This window comes from Macrobrachium nipponense, chromosome 13 (assembly GCF_015104395.2).
Source record: "Macrobrachium nipponense isolate FS-2020 chromosome 13, ASM1510439v2, whole genome shotgun sequence".
NCBI lineage: Eukaryota > Metazoa > Arthropoda > Malacostraca > Decapoda > Palaemonidae > Macrobrachium > Macrobrachium nipponense.
The window spans coordinates 44015514-44035489 of NC_087206.1; the positions used below are offsets into that span (position 1 = coordinate 44015514).

Sequence of the window (19976 nt, forward strand, 5' to 3'; positions counted from 1 at the left end):
CAACTTGTGTTGGTAACACTTGGATTTATAGCATCACATAAAACCAGGTCTAACGTGTGACTGTTCATTGCGGTTGAGCAATTTACATTGTTTACAAGACAATGCAACACAAGTAGATCATTCCTAATCTTATTCTCCACCAAGCCTCGAGTATGTTCATCTGCAAAATTTAAAATAACATGCTCATGCTTTGTTGACTCAACAGATTCTTATCCTTTCCTTTAAGTTTGTCAGCAAAGGTAATCTTCTCAGGCTTAGGAGCAGCCTTACTTTTCATGATTAAATCAACTTTCTTTTCACCCACCCATCTCCACCAATCAACTACCTTGTTACCAGTTCAAGAACCATTTGATACTGGATTTACTAATACATACTCTATACCAAACTGGATAAGAGCTACAAATTTTTTTTAAATTATTTGCTCACACTGAAATACGAGACAAATATAAAATATGCTCACAAAGACCAGAAAAAATTACAGATACTGTGTGTACCCAGCCCATGAAGGAAAAAAATATGTAAGCAATGCATCTATAGTGAATAAACAAGTGTTACTTGTGTCCAAGATGCATATATACCCAACCGGCTGGTGGGACTCAAATTTTCTCTCTTGAGGGTCTACATGGGCTGGTGACAGCAGGATTAAGCAATATTAAATTGATCAAAATGTTTTAAAACAAGTGGAGTAAAAAAAACACACACACAAAAATACACTACCGTAACGAGAGAAGCTCTTTGAGTTTTTGATGGTGAGAAGGTACCTGAGGGATCGGGCACCCCATCTTACCCCGGACATAATTCTTTCTCTATAATGTAAATTCAGGCACTGGTTATCTTCCTGTCTTTTGATTTTGGTAATCACAGGTTATAGGTGCTATTCAAAACTGAAAAATAAAGAAAAACAGATTACCATACAGCTTTGTATTTCATATGTAGTCATAACATACATAATTTGGTATACGCACATGACATTCTATCACCTTTACTATCTCAAAAGCATGGAAAATGGTTGTAAATTTGTTGCTTAGTTGTGTTTAAAAACTCTAACGAAAGTAATATATTATATCAAAATATCATAGTGATCTGCAGCCTTAGGTTAAGCTACATTTGGGTATATTAACATATAATATACCTTAGGATAGAAACCATAGCTATAAAAGCCTAATGAGGCCGTATCAATAAGGAAAAAATTGCTTCGTAGATTTCTTGAAAAAAGTATGTGATTTTATTTAAAAATTTCAATATTCTACAAAATAGATCATAAAACCTTTTGATAAAATCCTAAAGTAATATTTTGGGTTACAAAATTACAAATTAATTACTACCATAAAGTATCTAACCTATTAGCCTACCATACAGTAGAACTTAGGTATTACCTATGAGCTATATACTAACAACTCAAACAACTCTCTGCTAGAACTGTAGGTATGTGGTCAAACTTACATAACTGAGACTAAAAAATACAATATGTACTCTAAGCATATGAGAGTATCTCAAGGCACTATCTTCATGAGAAAATGAAAAGCGATACTACTTAAATGTGTGCACGTGCACACGCACACACATATATATAGATATATACAAAATATAAATATAACCATTTATCAGGCAAGATTAACCATCCCTTTAAACAAAAATTTGGCAGCATCCTTCAAAATGAAAAAAATACCAGTAGCTCTGCCATATTCTTCAACGTTTGTTACTACTACTACCTAGCCTATGTATCTTAACACAAAGTTACAATCAATTCATGACAAAAAATGGCTAGAATCACAATCCCAATTTTGGACTCATTCAGCAACAATGCAGAACTTGAAACTTTGTGACCCCTACAGTAGGTAGTAGCTAGCTAAAGGCTAGGCAATAAAATTACCTAGCCTAACATCATTACAGATTAGGTAACAACTAGGTACTAGGTAGGTATAGCTAGCTAGCTACATTGGATCATCAACAGTGGGTTAACATTTTACTTCTTGAAGAGTGGCTGTAAATACAAAGGGCCTTGTGCACATGCCTAGGGCACTCTACCCCACACACATCCAGGAAATGCTATAGCCTAGGTATGACCTCGAAAGTTGGCAACCTCAAGCTGCATTAAAATTGACTGCCTACTTCGGACTTCTTGTTCATCTGTTGTAAGCAAAACTGGGCAGGATACCTAATATTTCATAAAGAGCCTGGTAGTAGTTTGTGTTGTGATAATGTATTTTGTCTACACGAAGTCAAATATAGTAGCTACTAATGCCTAAAAATTTCCGTTTACATAATGTGACTAGGTAACACGAGCTTACGTAATACACTCCACAAATATACTGCATAAGCAATGCATTACTAATTGCGGCCCTAATCCAATAAACCTTGCATAAATATAAATGAGGTTATCAATCACACAGCCTTAAATCATCGACCAAGAAGCAGCATCAGGAAGTAATGGCACCAGAGATGACAGTAACGTGATAAGGTGATACACTTTAACACTCTTCACTAGCTACCTAACACTCAGCTGATCTTCCACTCGGATTTGTATTCAATTTGGTTTACTGTCCATGCGTCGTGAGACAATAGCAACCTTGCCAAATCAAATGAAACACACAACCATATAATTAAACAGAATAATTCTTGTACCAGGAAATACAAAGAAATCATACAAGTACCTTCAAATTTCATAGGGTCTCTCTGTTATGATGTTGCGGTTGTCACTAGTTCAGTGATGGACGAAGACATGAAGTTCGTCGAGGTAAGCGAATGCTTTTAGGAAATATTGAGGCCAAAATTTCTGGGTTATTTATTAAATAAAAATAATGAAAGTACCATTAATGTAATATTTATAATGTAAAAAATAGTTTCAATATTTAGTAGCATTTATAGAATAATTATTGTGCATCTGATGAAAATTACTGTTAGATAATAATACTAAAGGAATGAACCGACAGTGATTTACAAAACAAAAAATAAAATGCTCATGATTATAAAATGTTCATATTTTTACGATGTTTTCTTATGTAAATTATTCTGAAACTGTCGAGAAACTATAATTTCCTAAAATTATAGAATAAGATTTGTCGCCAGTGATGACGGAAATCAGCTGTCTATCGGCTACTCAACCAGATAGTGTCAACAAACAACTCTAGTTTCATGCAACTTTTCCCATGCGATCTCCAAGCAAGTATAGAATAAAGTATTGTGCCCGTTGAAGACTCGAAGATTCTTGTGGAATGAACTGTTCATTGTTTGACTACACAGAAGCTACTACGGATAACGCGCAGTGGTTGGTAGTATAGGTAATACTAGCTAGGTTACCTAGCTACCAGCTACTATAGTAGGTAGGTAGGCTAGTACTACCTACTATGCTACCTAGCTAAGTACCTAGTAGGTACTAGTACCTATAGGCTACTACCTAGTAGGCTACCTATCTATAGCCTATTCTTCAGTGTAAGCTAGCTAAATCTGCTGTCAGCAACCTGAATGTCTCCTACCTGCAGACTTGCCAATCAGAGAATTTGATGCATCAACACTGAATGCCTTTCATGGGTATCTTACCAATGACTTCATCTTTCATACCAGCCACTTACCTAGCTACTAGTAGTATACAGAACCACCTTGGTGATTAGGGTAAACAACCTAGTGGACTGGCCAACTCACCGACTACCGCGGTTTTGGCCACCCTCCGAAAGTACATTAACACGTCCTGACACCGGAGATGGTCATCAATCATGAGTTGTTGGTGGTGGTGATAGCAGGAGCTCAAGACCTCTACTCTCCTTTCGAAGTACCTATACTAATTATCCACATGCCCGAATGTCAGTCCTGAATATTTTTCAAAGCTTCATACCCATAGCTGTTTCAAATGATCTTACAGCACTATCCAATTTTTATAGGTTTTCACAAAGTTCACACGATTAGGACTGGTGCATTTCTTGTGTGCCCATGCACTTCTAGCCTATATACAAAAGTTGCATTCTACCCAGACATTGCCCTTCCTCCCACATGCTTGGCACAAAAAGTAAACAGTCTTCTTGGAATGGAATTTATAATCATATGCCCTAAGCCTCAATCAGGACATGGATCAGATCAGTGAATGGTGTAGTCAGTGGGGTATGAGACTGAACTCCAGTAAAACAAAAACGAACTGGATATTGGTACGGCAGCCATATCCCTGATTGTGATAGATAGGTAGCCTATATTGGTACGGCCGTGAATTGCTCATGCGCGAACCCTTGTTTACCGCCTCAGGCATAATACTGTAGTGACAGCTAGAAAATGACGACCTACCAGCGTGAACCGTGTAATAATACATCAGTTCTCACTGAAAAACAGATGTTTTCAGGTTTCAACGAGCTGAGAAAAGCAATAGACGTCTACGAAGAGTCAAACTTCCAGAAATTGGATATCCGTAGGTCACGAACGATCGAATCGGCCCTGAAAAGAGCTTCCAAGAGGAGATTCAAAGATTTGAAGCTTAGCTAGTAAGGTAGTGCAGCAGTCCGTAGTGCATCCAATATGGGAAACATGTTGTTAATATAGACTTGATTTAGATGATTATTTACGATTGATTAGGCTGTTTACCAGAGGATCGACTTTGGTAGTCCTTACTACCATGAATACAGCAGGACACGATTTCTGTGTACTTCAAGTCTTCTTGGAATCTCCTCCTCGGAGCTCTTCTCAGGACCGATTTGATCGTTCGTGACCTACGGATATATACAATTTCTTGAAGTTTGAATCTTCGTAGACGTCTATTGCTTTTTTCAGCTCACTGAAACCTGAAAACATCTGTTTTTCGGCGAAAACTGACGTATTATTACACAGTACAGAGGAGATTCAAAGAAGATTTGAAGTACACAGATTAGTTTAGTTTTATTTTCATGTTTATAGTCAAAATCTAAGTATGTTAAAATCAAAGTATGTTCACATATTATTGTAATTTTTTATATTTTCATTTACTGCCAAAATGTTTTGGTGCTTTGGTGATGATAGTATGGTGCTTCACTTTGACATTTTGAATTGAGCATGTTCAGCGAAACAATTCTGTTCGACTATTATTACTACTGTCGCTGATCTTCTAGTGCTGTACCTATAGCTCTTAGCAACAGTGTACGGCAACTGCTGCATGATTAGCAAACTGCTGGACCTACAGCAAGTTAATAGCGCAATACGGCACCACCTGACAGAATCTGACGTACCCCCACTACACTATGTTATTTGTACGGCAGGAAGTCTGAAATTGACGCATGCGCAATTCACTGCCGTACCAATATCTATCGCAATCAGGGATACGGTTGCCATACAAATATCCTGTGCCAAACAAAATTGCTAATCCGATCTTGTACAGATTTTCTACCTCATCCTCCCCTTCAGGTGGATGGGACTTTGCTGAATGAGTCTGAAGCTTTAACTATTCTAAGTGAGCAACCAGATTTGCTAGATAGCAGTATCAGTAGCTATGCAGTAAATGCGCTTCATTGTTGAACTTTGGAACAGTCTCTCTGAGGATGTCATGCAACTGGAACTTCAAAAGTTCAAGCAAAGATGCCATGTATTACTACCCTCATACTATTCTCCTTACATTTTTATATGTTTATTGATTTATTTTTTCTTTTTAATATGTGAGATCTCGTCTTTCTGTATTTCCCTTTACCTTCTCTTATTTCATAATGCACACCATATCTATGGAAGCTTGAATTTCAAGTCATTGGCCCCTGTGGGTAGTTCCATATGACTTGGGTTCATCTGAATATAGTACGTACGTACATAATAATGTTAAGTTAGTTCGGTCACTAACACGTCACCATAAAGTTTCCCGATAATCACTATTACCAATTGTCAAGGATTAGATGCAGGAGTGAAAAGTTTTATAATTCATTTATCAGTGGAAGAGTTTGTAACACTCCCAATTAGATAGAAGTACTGGTTTTGATTTTACATACAAAATTATGTTCCCATGTTATTGACATTTCAGCCAGGCTAGTACAGTTGGTAATGTGTTGGCCTTGTAGTCTTGGAGACCAGAGTTTGCTCCCTGTCAAGGGGTGAATAGTAAGATTGTCTACCAAATGGTTACTGCCATGAGTGACGTCATGGTGGGGTATTGGGGTTACCTGGCTGACATCCGCCCAAGAGGCAATAGCCTGTGGGAGAACTGAAACCTCCAAACTTTGACTTTAACTGTAACTTTTAATATAAGGCATCTGTTGTTAAACTGAGCATATCCTGATAGGTGATTGTTGTCACGTAGAAACATTAAAAAGCTCATTAAGTGCTTGCAATATCACTAGTGAACAAGCATGTTAGTTTACAGTGCCATAGAATATTCCTCTTCCGATGTTAAGTTTGGTGTTAGTGAAGAATTTTATAATATTCGTACTTATATTGGAAAGTTTTGTTAGCCAGACCTAAAATAAACCTGTGCTCATCCCAACACTACCCTAGGATGGACTAGCCTTGAAAAATCAGTATGTAAGCTATTTTGAAATGTGCAAAAGTTCCAAAATTCATGGGGTCACAGGTTGACAGTAAATGTGTAAAAATATGGTATATTAATTGGTACATAGGTTGACATTTGAGGTGTAAAAGTATGATAATGTTAACTTCATGCAAATTACATGAACTGCATATTTTTTCAGGTGCTTATTTTATGTGATATGCATTTCTGACCAATATAGTGGTCAGAATCTTTTTTTTCTTCAGCCCCTTATATGTATACCGTATAGCTGTTGTGGGGGTGACTAGTAGGAAACTGGGGTTTGATGAGGTAAACAAAATGTGGTTAGGTTAGGGAAGTTAGGGCTTAGCTGTGTCCTGTAATTGGCTTTTCTTCCTATGGAAATACAAACTATTACTTATTTTTACAGGAGTACCCTCATCACAAGCTCGAATGGTTATTGAACTTAATAAAAATTAAGGTCATCAATTGGTGGTTATTGTGGTTGAATAGAGGAATATCCCTCACTCACCTTCTGCCACTAGCCATTTTTTCTATGGCTGCCCAGTGAATAGAGTTCTCACTGTGATATTCCTCTTGTTTGGCTGATGTTGAATGTTTGAGTATCAATGTAGTTTCTTTGTTTTGCATTGTGGTTTGCTTTTTATGTTTTATTTGTATTCTTGAGATGGAGGAAAAAATATGATCAACACCATTACAAAATTTGTGGGTGCTTTGTATCCCCTCTAACAGTTGACCCTGACAGTACAGTTCATTTTTGAGGTGGTTTTTGTGCACCAGTTTCTCTCTCCTCAAGAAGTGCACTGGCCAGGCCTCTTCTCAGGGGAAGAAGTTTGACAGGAAGAGGAGGAAGAACAGGTTGTTAGTCCTTCCCCTTTCCCCTTTCCTTCTTCCACTCCTGTGTCTTGAGGGTATCTCCTCCTCACAGGGGTGGGTGATGCTCAAGAGGTGAAGGAGCCTGGCCTGTCACTCTCTTCAGAGAATAACAAAGGAACTAAGACAAGTGTGCCCCCAGTCAAGCGTTAACTCTTGCGCCTCCCTTTCACTTTCCTTGTTAATTTACTCTGGTGTTGCAAGTATTGTACCAGGAAGATGTCATTAATTGCCTGTGAAAGATAGCTTATGCTTACATTGAATATCTCTTGTAGTCCATGTTTTGCAGCTTTCCTTGACAACCTGGCTGAGAAGAGAGCTTTCTCCTTTTCCTGCTGTGTCTGCTGCTTCCTCAGCTCCTGCAAAGGAGGAGAGCCACCTGTAACAGTGGTCTCTCTTTCTTATTGAAGGGAAGTCTGTCTCACAATCAGCTTTGTGTGATTATCTAGCCTTTGACAGGGCAGGTAGGCCTCCCCATTTAGACGAGAGAACCAGTCCTGACTCTCCCACTCATCATCCTTTGAAATCGCCTGTGGCTGAATCAGAATATTCATCTTGGTCTGTTCATCCTCCATCTCAGGACTGAGCAAGCGTGGTTGGTTGCTTGCTCATACTCCAATGGAGACACACTAGGCGGAGTATGTGCAACCCATTCATTCTGGTGTGATGTCTATGGACCATGTGTGCAAAAGTAATGGCTTCCTCCCGTGTTTCTTCAGGGGCAAACTGAGGTGAGCCACGGCCTTCTTGCTTGATTCATGTGCAGTCTTTAGACTGTGTGCGCCCATGTTTGTTTTAGAGACAAGTATCTTCTGAGCCCTTCCATCTCTTGTGTACTTAGTTCACCATGTGCTTAGGAGGTGTGTGCACTAGGCAGTGAGCATGCTTGTTTTTCTGTGTTTTCCATTAACTCAGCCAATGCTGAGTAAACAGAATGTGCTAGGTCAACAGATTTCACACCTATTTGGCATTTTAATGGCACTTTGTTAGGTCTTGGGGTGTCTCTTCTGGAGGTGTTCCAAGTAAACACCAAGAGATCAGGAATGAGCCTGGGAGTAGAAGCAAGGTACCCCTTCCTCTCTTGTGAGGCAAGGAACAGCTCATGCCCTTGGGAATCTTAGAGTCTGGGCAACCCTAGAACCCCAACAGGCACTTTTGAGAGATTATTTCACTCATTCATAAGTGTAATAATCAGCTTCATTCTTGGTTGTATTTCTGAAGCGAAATTGTTTGTCAGGTTACTGTGGTCTCATCTTGCTTCTGTTGGGCCAAGTGAACACTGATCTGCAACTCAGGGAGTTATTTGCAGTCTAGCAGAGCAATCAACTTTTCTCTCTGCTGCTCATGTGCCAGAGGAGGTACTGTACTCGAGAGGAAGCAGAGACTATTCTTGTGTTGGACATCCCGTGGAGAGACTTTCCCCAAAAAGATGTGTCCTTTTCAGTCTTCAAAATTATTGCCATGATATCAGGCTACTTCATAGTTTGATCTTTGGTTAAACACAATTCTAGACTTTGTCATGACAGGTGTCTCATCCCAGGATGACAGGACAAAGTTCATGCGGTTGCCGTTGTCTGGAGGAAAGCCTTTGACTTTCCCAGTACAGGCAGTCCTTGCTTATCAGTGGTGTCGGTTAACATCGGTTTTATGATGCTTGGCTAACAACATCATTACCTAGATTTTTGGCTTGGTAAGCAATTTGCAGTGCCAGTTGTGGTTTATTGGCATCGGTAGGTGGTTTAGCACCATCTGTAGGCAGTTTACTGGCATTGGTAAGTGTTATATCGGCACCAGTAAGAGTTTTATCGGCTCTGGTAAACAGTTTATTGGCACCGGTAAGCAGTTTATCTGTGCCAGTAAGTGGTTTATCAGTGCTGTTAAGCGGTTCATCGGCACCAGTAAGCAATTTATTGGCACTGATAAGCACTTACAGCTTTGTAAATGACATTTATTGCCATAATTATTATGATGTTCTGGTTAATGACAATTTTCTGTAGTCAGCTCTTGGCCAGGAACGGAACCCCTGTCTTTAACTGCGGTTGTCTGTTTACACCCTAGTTACAGCCTTTGGGCTAACCTGTGTCTGGGAAGAAGGGACATGGGTGTGTGTGTCCCCCTTGCGGGGTTTTTATGAGAGTAGTCTCTTGCTCAGGAACAGTTTGGTGTTGGACTCTTCATTACTTTTTCTGGAGAGTAGTGAATAGGCATAGGTGGAAAGGAGAAGAGTAGAGTCTCAGGACACTCATGTTTACCATGTCGTCTTCTTCTTCTTCTTCTTCTTCTTCTTCTTCTTCTTCTTCTTCTTCTTCTTCTTCTTCTTCTTCTTCTTCTTCTTCTTCTTCTTCTTCTTCTTCTTCTTCTTCTTCACTGTTATACCTACATTAAGGGGTCAATTGCCTGATATGCCTTCTCCACTGCCCTCTATCAAAGGCACCATCCTCCACCAAACCTCCTCTCTCCATATCATTTTCCTTACAACATCAGGAATGGTTTATTGTTTGGCATAGAGGTTTTTACAACTGCATGCCCTTGCTGTCATCAACCACAGTTATTGGCGGTGGGCCTTGCCTTTGACTAAAATGTCCACCTGCAAGGCAGCAGTTTCCACAGTTACACCTCTACCACAGGATAGACTCTTGTTTACCATGTGGTGTCCTTCAAACCCATTTTTAGGATGAAGGCAATGGTAGCCAAACCCCACAGGTTTGGTTAGCTGGCAAAATACTTCTACAAGGCCCGATCACTTCTGTTTGTATATCTAGAAAATAAATTACAATACTATTTTAAGTTTTTCTATTTCATGTTATAAAATTTTGAAATATTTTAAATCTTATATGAAAAAGACTGTGTACAGTTAAAGCAGCTTTCGTGGCTTTGATATTTACTACTTTGTAATTTTTTTTATTGTGTTTTCAGCCATGTGGCCATGTTTGTATGTAACCATGGAGATGGTATGCACTTGAAAGTTATGTACTTGAAGATTCAGTGATTGATGCCACATTATTACCAGAGCTAAGATGTAAATGAAAATTCCTCCTGCTACATTCCAGCAGAGAGCATAATGTCTCGTTCAGGAAGCTTAGGATTGGATGTCGAGATCCTTCGCCGTTTGAGTAGTGATCGCTTAGTAAGAGTCCTTGAAGATGCCCCAGGAGCAAAAGACCTCATCATTGATGGAGAATTGATGAAGATGCTTGATCGCATTGCTGGAGCAACACTCTTGAGGTATGTATGTTATAAACTGCAAATGCATCTGTTTTATGTTTTTGTATATGGAACTTACCCAGTAATTGTGTAGTTAAGAGCTTTCTACCTATGGCAGCCTAACTATTGAAAATTTACGCAGCACTAGTTCCTTTTATAGTGTGGTTAGAATGCCTTGCCCACTACCGGGGAGTATATGTAGGTAACAACCTGGCAAAGAGCTTCAGTTTGTTTTCTGCCGGCTCCCAGTGAACATTGGTGTATTTAGGCAGCTTTTTTTTCCAGCGGATTGTTTTGATGAATTCGGAGTTATTGGTGAAGTACTCTGGGTTGTTTTGCGTCACTCATTTTCAATATGTCAGATTCTAGCACAACTAGTGCTAGGTTTTGTGTAGATGGTTGTAAGACCAGGTTAGCAAAATCTTGCTATGATTCACATATCAGATGTAGTAAATGTAGAACTCAAGAGTGCAAGAAAGAGAATACTTGTGCTGAGTGTCGTGATTGGGATGACAAGAAATGGAAAATCTAGATCCCTTCAGGACAAATTGGGTAAGGACAGAAAGAGGAAAGCAGCTGTTCAGGCAGAAAATAGATCTAGTTTAGATAATGTTTAGGCTCCTGAATTGGTAGAAACTAACATGATTGTTTCGCCTGTAATTCCTGTTGATTTTCCAATCATTTCTCCTCCTGCTCCTGTGTCACTAACTCCTGTTCCAGGTTTGCTTGCTCCCGATCCCAGCACCATGGCTAGCCTCGAGTCAAAATTCGATAAGAAGTTCAAATTTTTAGGAAGTGCGATGATGGAACTTGGTGCTTTGTTAAAGCCTTAATGGAAAAAGGCAATCAAAGTGTTAGTGAAGTGCGTAGTGATTGTGTAGAGAAGGTGGCTGTCCGGCCCGCTGGTGCTCCTAGATGAAGGTCACTGTCCTGCTCCCCCTCACCAGGGAGAAGGCATACTGGAGGTTGAAGGGGGTACCTGTGGGGTTTGCCCCCGGGCAGTTGCTCCCTCAGTCGAACCTGCTGGCAATTCCCAGGTGTCGACAGAGCACCACTAAAAAGGCATTTCATTCGGTGTACATGTTCTCTCGTCAGAGTTAGACAGCTCAACTCTCAGCAAGAGTCGTCGTGAGCGATTTCAAGACATGTCGCGCCCCCTCAAGAGACAGTCCAAGGATGTAGATAAATCTCCTCCTCCTTCTAAGAGGAAGAAAGAGGACATCATTAGTCTTCAACCTTCGTGCAGCTATGCAGTATTGCCACCTGCTTTGTCGGCTCCCTGGTCTCAATCTGCTTGAGACAGTCCGGAATCCTTCTCCAGTTTGGAGCGACAGTATGTTTCAGCTAAGCGTAGAACGGATACTTCGGAGCGAGTTTCATCAGTCTCTAAATCCAAACCTATCCTGGAATTACCTCAGACTCCTGGTCGTGATTCTCCAGTTATGATGCAATGCTCTCATTTGGCCAAACGACTGGCATCAGTTACAAGGTGCCCGCCTTCCCCGTCAGCTGAGTCAAGAGTGGTTTCACCTCACTCTCGGTCGCATTCTTCAGCTTTGGATCCTTCACTCACTCCCCAGAAACAACAATTGGATTTCATCATGTCTTTGTTGCAGAAAGCTCCTACACCTTCACAAATGGAAGAAATGGGTTTATTGCCTATCTCTTCAGATGAGGAAGAGGAGGAACAAGACTGAAGTCCATCTGCCTACTCGGTGTTGTTAAGGTATTTTCTTGACAACTTTCTGGATTTTTTCTCACCTGTGGCTCCAGCATCACCGGCTTCGACTTTCCTGATAAGGAAACCTGCTTCAGACAGCTTGTCACTATCCAAGTTGGTACTCTCCTCGTCAACGAAGAAAGTTTTGAGAGACATGGACTCCTGGTTAGCATCAAAGAGAGAGATGGGTAAAGCTTCTTTGTTCCTACATGTTATACAAATCATAGGTCATTTACAGAAGGAGTGACTTTCAGCGAAGGCTGGAATCCGGTCGTAAGAAAATAACAACAAGGTAGTTAGGAAGTAACTGCTTGTCCGATAGTCGGGAGTCCCGTCCGACTGGACGTAAACATTCCACTTTGCTTTCAGCCGGCATCGTGTTCGGAGGTCTCTCTTTGCCCTCTCCTGTTGTGAGAAATTGTGAGATCTTTCTTTTTTGTATTGTTTTTCTGGTTTATGAAATTTGTGTTTGCTTTATGATGTTGCAAACACAAAATTTATACGAGCCTTTCGGCCTCCATTTGCGCATGAAATCGGAGGCGGGAATTGCGGAATTTCCGCTCGAAAGTGAACTTAGACCCTCACTTCTTATGCGCTAAGTACCGAAAGTGTGAGTGTGATAAGTTAATACTTTCTTTGAGGGTAATTGCCTCCTCCCGCTTCTTTGCTTGATTCGTCATGCATAGAGGAGGAGGGACAGATGTGATTACCCAATATTTATGTGGAAACGAGAGTTGTTCCTACACTACGTAAACCCTCAATCCTGTAATTTGGGCAATAATTCCATATATAGAGGAACTCAGGTGTATGGAGTTAGGGAAGATACAATTTCCTTTTCGAGAATTGTGTTTGTTCCTACACAATATACAAACCCTCAGTCCTTTACATAAGGAATTACTTTCGGCGTAGCTACAATTACAGCCGTTAAATTCTTGAACAAGGTGGTTAGGCAGTGTGTAGGCTAGTCTGCCCGGATGTAAACACTCCACTTAGCTTTCGACCGTCTTCTGATGAAGACTTTTGTTTGTGAGCTCTTGCTAACTAGTCGTTGATCTTTTTTCCCGGTGGGATCTTTCTGGTTTATTTCTGTTTTTAAATAAATATGTATATATGGTGTTTGATATTAATATTGAATTCAGTTAATATACAAACCCACTTTTTGTGATAGCCTTTATAGCCGCCTCTCTACTTGTGTTAAGAGTTGACGGCAAAGGTATGCCAACATATTATTTACATTCTTTCGCCCTTTAACCCTTTAACGCCGATTGGACGTATTAAACGTCGGCATAAATTGTCTGTTGAGTGCCGATTGGACGTATGGTACGTCAATATAAAAAAGTTTTTAAAAAATTCGCGAAAAAATAGTTATAGGCCTACTAGGCGAAAACTTTTGAATCACGCGGCTTGGGGGATGCTGGGAGCTCAAGGATCAAGGTATTGTTTTGTTTACAATCGTTACCCAGGCGCGCAAGCACGAATTTCTTTCTTCTCGCACTAAAAAGTACCAGCGACACATCTCAGAAATTATTTCATCACTTTGACATAATTTTTGCACCATTTTATATTAGCCGTTACATGGAGTATTATATATGAAAATGTGTGCAATTTCATGTAGAATACAACAAAAAACAACTCATGGTTGTAGCTTTTATCAGTTTTGAAATATTTTCATTTAAATAAGTGCCAAAATTTCAACCTTCGGTCAACTTTGACTCTACCGAAATGGTAAAAAAACGCAATTGTAAGCTAAAACTCTTTTATTCTAGTAATATTCAATCATTTACCTTCATTTTGCAATAAATTGGAAGTCTCTAGCATAATATTTTGATTTATGGTGAATTTATGAAAGAACTTTTTCCTTACGTCTGCGCGGTAACTCTTCCGAAAAAATCATAAATTTTTTCGTCCGATTGTTGTAATATTTGCACCATTTTAAATTACCCATTACATAAAGTTTTATGTATGGAAATGTGCGCAATTTCATATAGAATACAACTAAAAACAACCCATGGTTGTAGCTTTTATCAGTTTTGAAATATTTTCATATAAATAACGATAAGTGCCAAAATTTCAACCTTTGGTCAACTTTGACTCGACCAAAATGGTTGAAAAACGCAATTGTAAGCTAAAACTATTACATTCTAGTAATATTCAATCATTTACCTTTATTTTGCAACAAATTGGAAGTCTCTAGCACAATATTTCAATTTATGGTGAATTTATGAAATAAACTTTATCCTTACATCTGCGCAGTAACTCATCCAAAAAAATCAGACATTTTTTTGTCCGATTGTCGTAATGTTTGCACCATTTTAAATTAGCCGTTACATAAAGTTTTATATATGAAAATGTGCGCAATTTCATGTAGAATACAACTAAAAACAACCTATGGCTGTAGCTTTTAATAGTTTTGAAATATTTTCATATAAATAACGATAAATAGAAAATATTCATCCTTCGGTCAGCTTTAACTCGACCGAAATGGTCAAAAACTGCAATTGTAAGCTACAACACTTACAGTCTAGTAATATTCAATCAATTACCTTCATTTTGCAACAAACGGGAAGTCCCTAGCACAATATTTCGATTTATGGTGAATTTTTTAAAACTGCTTTTTTTTTTACGTCTGTGCGTTAAGAAGTCTTGCATCATTTTGTGATAATATTTTCTCTGTGTTGCCTTAATCATTTTACAATGTGATATATACCAAAATGATCACAATTTAGTGTACAATACAACGAAAAAAATTAACTCATTAGTTTTAACCGTTTTGCTCACAGCACGATTTGTCTACAATTATATACAAAAAAAATTTTCGCGCCGTCATATATCCCAATTTTCATACATTCAACTTCCCTGTCAGATATATACTTAGCTATAGACTCCGTCGTCCCCGACAGAAATTAAAATTTTGCGGCACTCGCTACAGTTAGGTCAGGTGATCTACCGCCCTGCTCTGGGTGGCAGGACTAGGAACCATTCCCGTTTTCTATCAGATTTTCTCTGTCGCCGGTGGTGTCAACATTGTTGTTACTACCTCCTGACTGGAATTCTTTTTTCAACGCTTTTGATCTTCTTTCAACCGATTTTTGGTGACGTACTTGGATCGTTGTTTGGCATTCGCTATCGTGGAACTGTTTTTGGACTTGGCTTTGGATTTTTCTTGAATATGTCTGACTCTAGTGTTGGTTTCAGAGTGTGTGTGAATAAGGGCTGTAAGGTGAGGATTCCGAAGGCTTCGGTAGATCCTCACACTGCATGCCGTGGATGTAGAGTTGTTGAGTGTTCTTTAGATAACACATCTAATGAGTGTGAAAGATTGAGTGCTCAGGAATGGAAGACTCTAACTTCTTACTTGAAGAAGTTGGAGAAAGATAGAGAGAGGAAGGCGGCTTATAAAAGCCTTAGTAGATCTAGATCTAATGAACCCCTGTCTAGTTCTGTAGCTTCTTCTACTCATCATTATTCTCCTTCTTTATCAGGCCGATCACAGGTTGCTAATCCCTCTGATTTGGCTTCTGAAATTGCAGAACTCAAAACTTCCCTTCAAAAAATGCAAGAGAAAATGGCGGCATTAGAAGGTAAGGAAAGTGAGGGTGATATTTCTAGTGATATAAGTGTCCCCAGTGTAGTAGAGGGGGTGTCTGGTCGTCTCTGCGACGCTCCCAGGCCTAGACCGCTTCCAAGCTCCCTGGCCCAGAGGAGAAGGAAAGTCGAAAGCCGTACAGAGGTTGTGGAGAATCCCCAACGATTAGGCTTCCCTTCAGCAGAATCTGTTACATCTCAGACTGCCAGGGATCGCTACAGAAAAAGCGTCCTACGAGAGTGCTTTTCGTCATCGGGATCTCCCTCACCGAAAAGAGGATGGAAAGATACGAAGCTTTCCCATCCATTGAAGAGAAACTGGAAAGAGCCTGAATTGAACTCTAGCCCCGAGCGCTTTTCAGAAGAAGAAGCGCCTTCGGTAGTAAAGAGAGCTAGGAAGGAGTTAACTCCCTTTGCGGTAAGGGAGTCTCTAGTGCCTTCCAGATCTCCCTCTCCTGCTTTTGATGAAGAGGAGCCCTCTACCAGGAAGATTTTAATCAATATGCAAGAGCAGCTAGCGTCGTTGGTAGGAGTCCTTTCCAAAGAGCCTTCTCGCAGAAAGGACGACAAGCTTCCTATAAAAAGATCTAGACACCAATCTCCTGTCAGGCGCAACAAGCCTTCCAGGGGAGTTGTCGCACAGGCGGCCATCTCTGGGGGGAGCGAAGCACCAGGCAGGCGAGAGGTAGAAAAGGAAGAAACTCCTGCCAGGCGCCAAGTAGGCGCCAGAGAACACCTGACAGTGAGGATGTTGATGACTTTGAAGTCCTCACAGAAAGAGAGGAGTCATCCAGGCCCAAAGAGCCTGATTATTCCCGAGATCGTTCCAGGTGCAGAACGCCAACCAGGCACCAGCTAGAATGGAAGAAGCGCCTGCCAGGAGCGAAGCGCCTGCCAAGCGTGATACGCCTGCCAGGCGCCAGGAGCTTTCCGAGCGCGATGCGCTTGCCAGGCGCATACTATACGAGAAGAGCGTGATAGGCGCCAGGAGTCAATCAGGCGCCAGGCGTAAATTAACCAAGATTCTCCTAAGGATAGGCGTAGGGAGGCGATAGCCCTTAGTCCCTCGCCTGTGAGAAGTTCTTCTTCTACGGAAAGGAAGAAGTCAAAGGAGGAGACAGACGAAAGAAGGGAGCTTTCTCCTTCCGATCCTCTCGACTTAGAGGACGTTTCGGAAGACGAGGTAACGAATAAAGAAGGACTGTCGAACTATAAAGTTCTTACTTCTCTCCTTCTAGAAGAATATGGAGATTCGTTGACTCCAGCTGCTTCTCCTTCTCCGCGCGCTCTTTTTTCGAGCGCTAAATCACTCAAGTCTTCGTCCTTCCTTAAAATGAAACCAGCCATATCTATGAAGAGGGCCCTACAGTCTCTAGATTTCTGGATTAAGACAAAAAAGGAACTAGGAGGGACGGTCTTTTGTATGCCTCCTGCCTGCCAAACTAACGGGTAGAAGAGGCATATGGTATGAGATGGGAGAAAATATGGGATTGTCTCTGCCTACTTCGGCCGAATCGGACTTCTCGAGTCTCGTAGACTCCTCGAGAAGACACGCCTTGAACTCGGCCCGAGCAACATAGGGTCTTTCGGAAATGGACCATCTCCTCAAGGGACTTTTCCACGTCTTGGAAGTATTTAATTTCCTGGATTGGTCCCTTGGGGTTTTGGCTAAAAAGTCCCAGGAAGCGGAAGACCTAAACCCGGAAGCTTTGCATAGCATACTTACATGCATAGACAAAGCTGTTCAGGATGGGTCGGCAGAGGTCTCCTCCCTCTTTGGTGCGGGAATGCTGAAGAAGAGGGCAGTTTATAGTGCTTTCCTCACTAAGGCCGTCTCTCCTTCACAGAGATCCACCTTGTTGTTCGCCCCTCTTTCAGAGCATTTGTTCCCTTCTCAGTTGGTGAAGGACATTGCACATTCACTAACTGAGAAGGCGACTCAAGATCTCCTCAGGCAGTCTTCGAGGAAGAATAGGCCTGTGGCCAATGAAGAAAAGAAAGGGGCTCATCCAACGCAGCAGCAGCCCTTTCGAGGAGGCCCACCGGTTAGAACTATTTCCAGAAGAAAGACGACGGAAAGAAGAGGAAGAGCTTCCTTCCGACCCTTTAAGAAGGGGAAATGAGGAAGCGATCCTCCAAACACCTGTAGGTGCCAGGTTGCAAGATTTTGCGGAAGCCTGGGCAAACATAGGAGCCGACAGTTGGTCCATGTCGGTCATCAAGAAGGGATATTATATCCCATTCAAGGACAGCCCTCCCCTGACATCAACACCGAGGGAACTGTCCGCCAGATACAAGGACCCTGTACTGATGGATACTCTTCATCAAATGGTAGAACAGATGTGGGACAAAAGAGCAATCGAGCTGGTACTGGATCACAACTCCCCGGGGTTTTACAATCACCTTTTTGTAGTAGCGAAAGCTTCGGGGGGGTGGAGACCCGTACTGGATGTAAGTGCGCTGAACAGATTTGTGGAGAAACAGAAGTTCAGCATGGAAACGTCTGCTTCAGTCCTTGCAGCCCTTCGTCAAGGAGATTGGATGGCATCCCTCGATCTTCAAGACGCCTATTTCCACATCCCGATTCATCATTCGTCGAGGAAGTACCTTCGTTTCATGATGGAGGGAAGGATCTATCAGTTCAGGGCCCTGTGTTTCGGCCTGTCCACGGCTCCTCAAGTCTTCACAAGCATAATGAAGAATGTAGCAAGACATCTACATCTGATGGGAATAAACGTCTCCCTATACCTGGACGACTGGCTCATCAGGGCCAGGTCGCACAAACAGTGTTTGGAGGACCTTTCAACGACATTAGACCTAACAAAGTCATTAGGATTGATCGTAAACCTCGAGAAATCTCAGATGATCCCCAGCCAGAACATGGTTTATCTGGGGATTCGGATGGATTCTCGGGGTTTTCGAGTGTTTCCTTCTCAAGAGAGAATATCGAAAGGTTGCGCCACAGTTTCCAGCTTCTTAGGGAAGGAGCGCAGTTCAGCGAGGGAATGGTTGAGCCTCCTGTGGACCCTTTCCTCGCTGGAACAGATCTTTCCTCTAGGAAGACTGCATCTCCATCCTCTACAGTTCTTCCTGAGAAGGAATTGGAATTGGAAGACAGGACAGCTCTCCGATACTTTTCCAATCCCGACAGAAGTGAAAAATCACTTGAGGTGGTGGTTACCCCCTCTAGAGGAAAACAGAGGTGTGTCCCTGGAAGTTCGGAACCCGAACCTGATATTATTTTCAGACGCGCCGGAGACAGGTTTGGGTGCAACCTTAGGATCCAGGGAAGTGTCAGGCATCTGGTCGGAAGAGCAGGTGTCATGGCACATAAATTGCAAGGAGCTTTTAGCCATTCATCTGGCGTTAAAGGGCTTCGAACAGATAGTCAGAGACGGGGTAGTGCAGATAAACTCCGATGATACCACCGCTCTGGCTTATGTAAGAAAACAAGGAGGGACTCACTCTCTCGCTCTATACGAACTGACAAGAGATCTTCTTATTTGGGCGAATCAAAGGAATATAACTCTACTAACAAGGTTTGTCCAAGGGGAGAGGAACGTGAGAGCGGACAGGCTGAGCAGGAGGTTCCAGGTCCTTCCCACAGAATGGACCCTCCACTCAGAAGTGTGTCAGATCCTTTGGTCTCTTTGGGGGAAGCCTCAAATAGACCTGTTTGCCACGTTCCTCTCCAAGAGGATAGACACCTTTTGCGCTCTGGCAGACGATCCCAGAGCTTATGCAGTAGACGCCTTTCTCCTGAACTGGTCCGGACTGGATGTGTACGCTTTTCCCCCATTCAAGATCCTGGGGGAGGTGGTCAGAAAGTTCGTGGCCTCGAAGGGGACAAGGATGACTCTGATAGCCCCATATTGGCCATCCCGAAATTGGTTCACAGAGGTAATGGAGTGGACGGTGGACTTCCCCAGATCTCTTCCAAACAGGACAGATCTGCTCAAACAACCCCACTTCGAGAGGTACCATCAAAACCTACCCGCTCTTGCTCGCCAGAGCCCGCAGATCATCTACTATGCGAGTATACCAATCGAAGTGGGAGGTGTTCAGAAGTTGGTGTAGGTCGAAGAAGCTGTCCTCCTCCAATACCTCTGTGACCGAAATTGCAGATTTCCTTCTTTTCTTGAAGGAGAAATC

General features: G+C 41.6%; 2 protein-coding genes across 5 annotated transcripts in view; one reads left to right on the forward strand and one right to left on the reverse strand.

The window, feature by feature from the left end:
* The window catches only part of LOC135225768 (ATP-dependent Clp protease ATP-binding subunit clpX-like, mitochondrial), a 305503-nt gene extending 302735 nt beyond the window's left edge, over positions 1-2768 (reverse strand). For both annotated transcript variants that reach the window (XM_064265224.1, XM_064265223.1), the window contains exons 1-2: positions 2655-2768; positions 718-884 (exon numbers count right to left, since the gene is read on the reverse strand). In XM_064265224.1, coding sequence (XP_064121294.1) covers positions 718-796 — 79 coding nt within the window. In that variant the 5' untranslated portion in view covers positions 797-884; positions 2655-2768. The remainder of the gene's footprint in view (positions 1-717; positions 885-2654) is intronic.
* Positions 2769-3017: 249 nt separating this feature from the next.
* LOC135225769 (vacuolar protein sorting-associated protein 33B-like) overlaps positions 3018-19976 on the forward strand; it is a 106759-nt gene continuing 89800 nt past the window's right edge. Inside the window, exons 1-2 of one of the 3 annotated variants that reach the window (XM_064265226.1) lie at positions 3018-3162; positions 10232-10540. In XM_064265226.1, the coding sequence (XP_064121296.1) occupies positions 10377-10540 (164 nt within the window). In that variant the 5' untranslated portion in view covers positions 3018-3162; positions 10232-10376. Of the gene's footprint in view, positions 3324-10231; positions 10541-19976 lie in introns of all 3 variants that reach the window. The other 2 variants (XM_064265227.1, XM_064265225.1) reach the window with 2 other exon arrangements.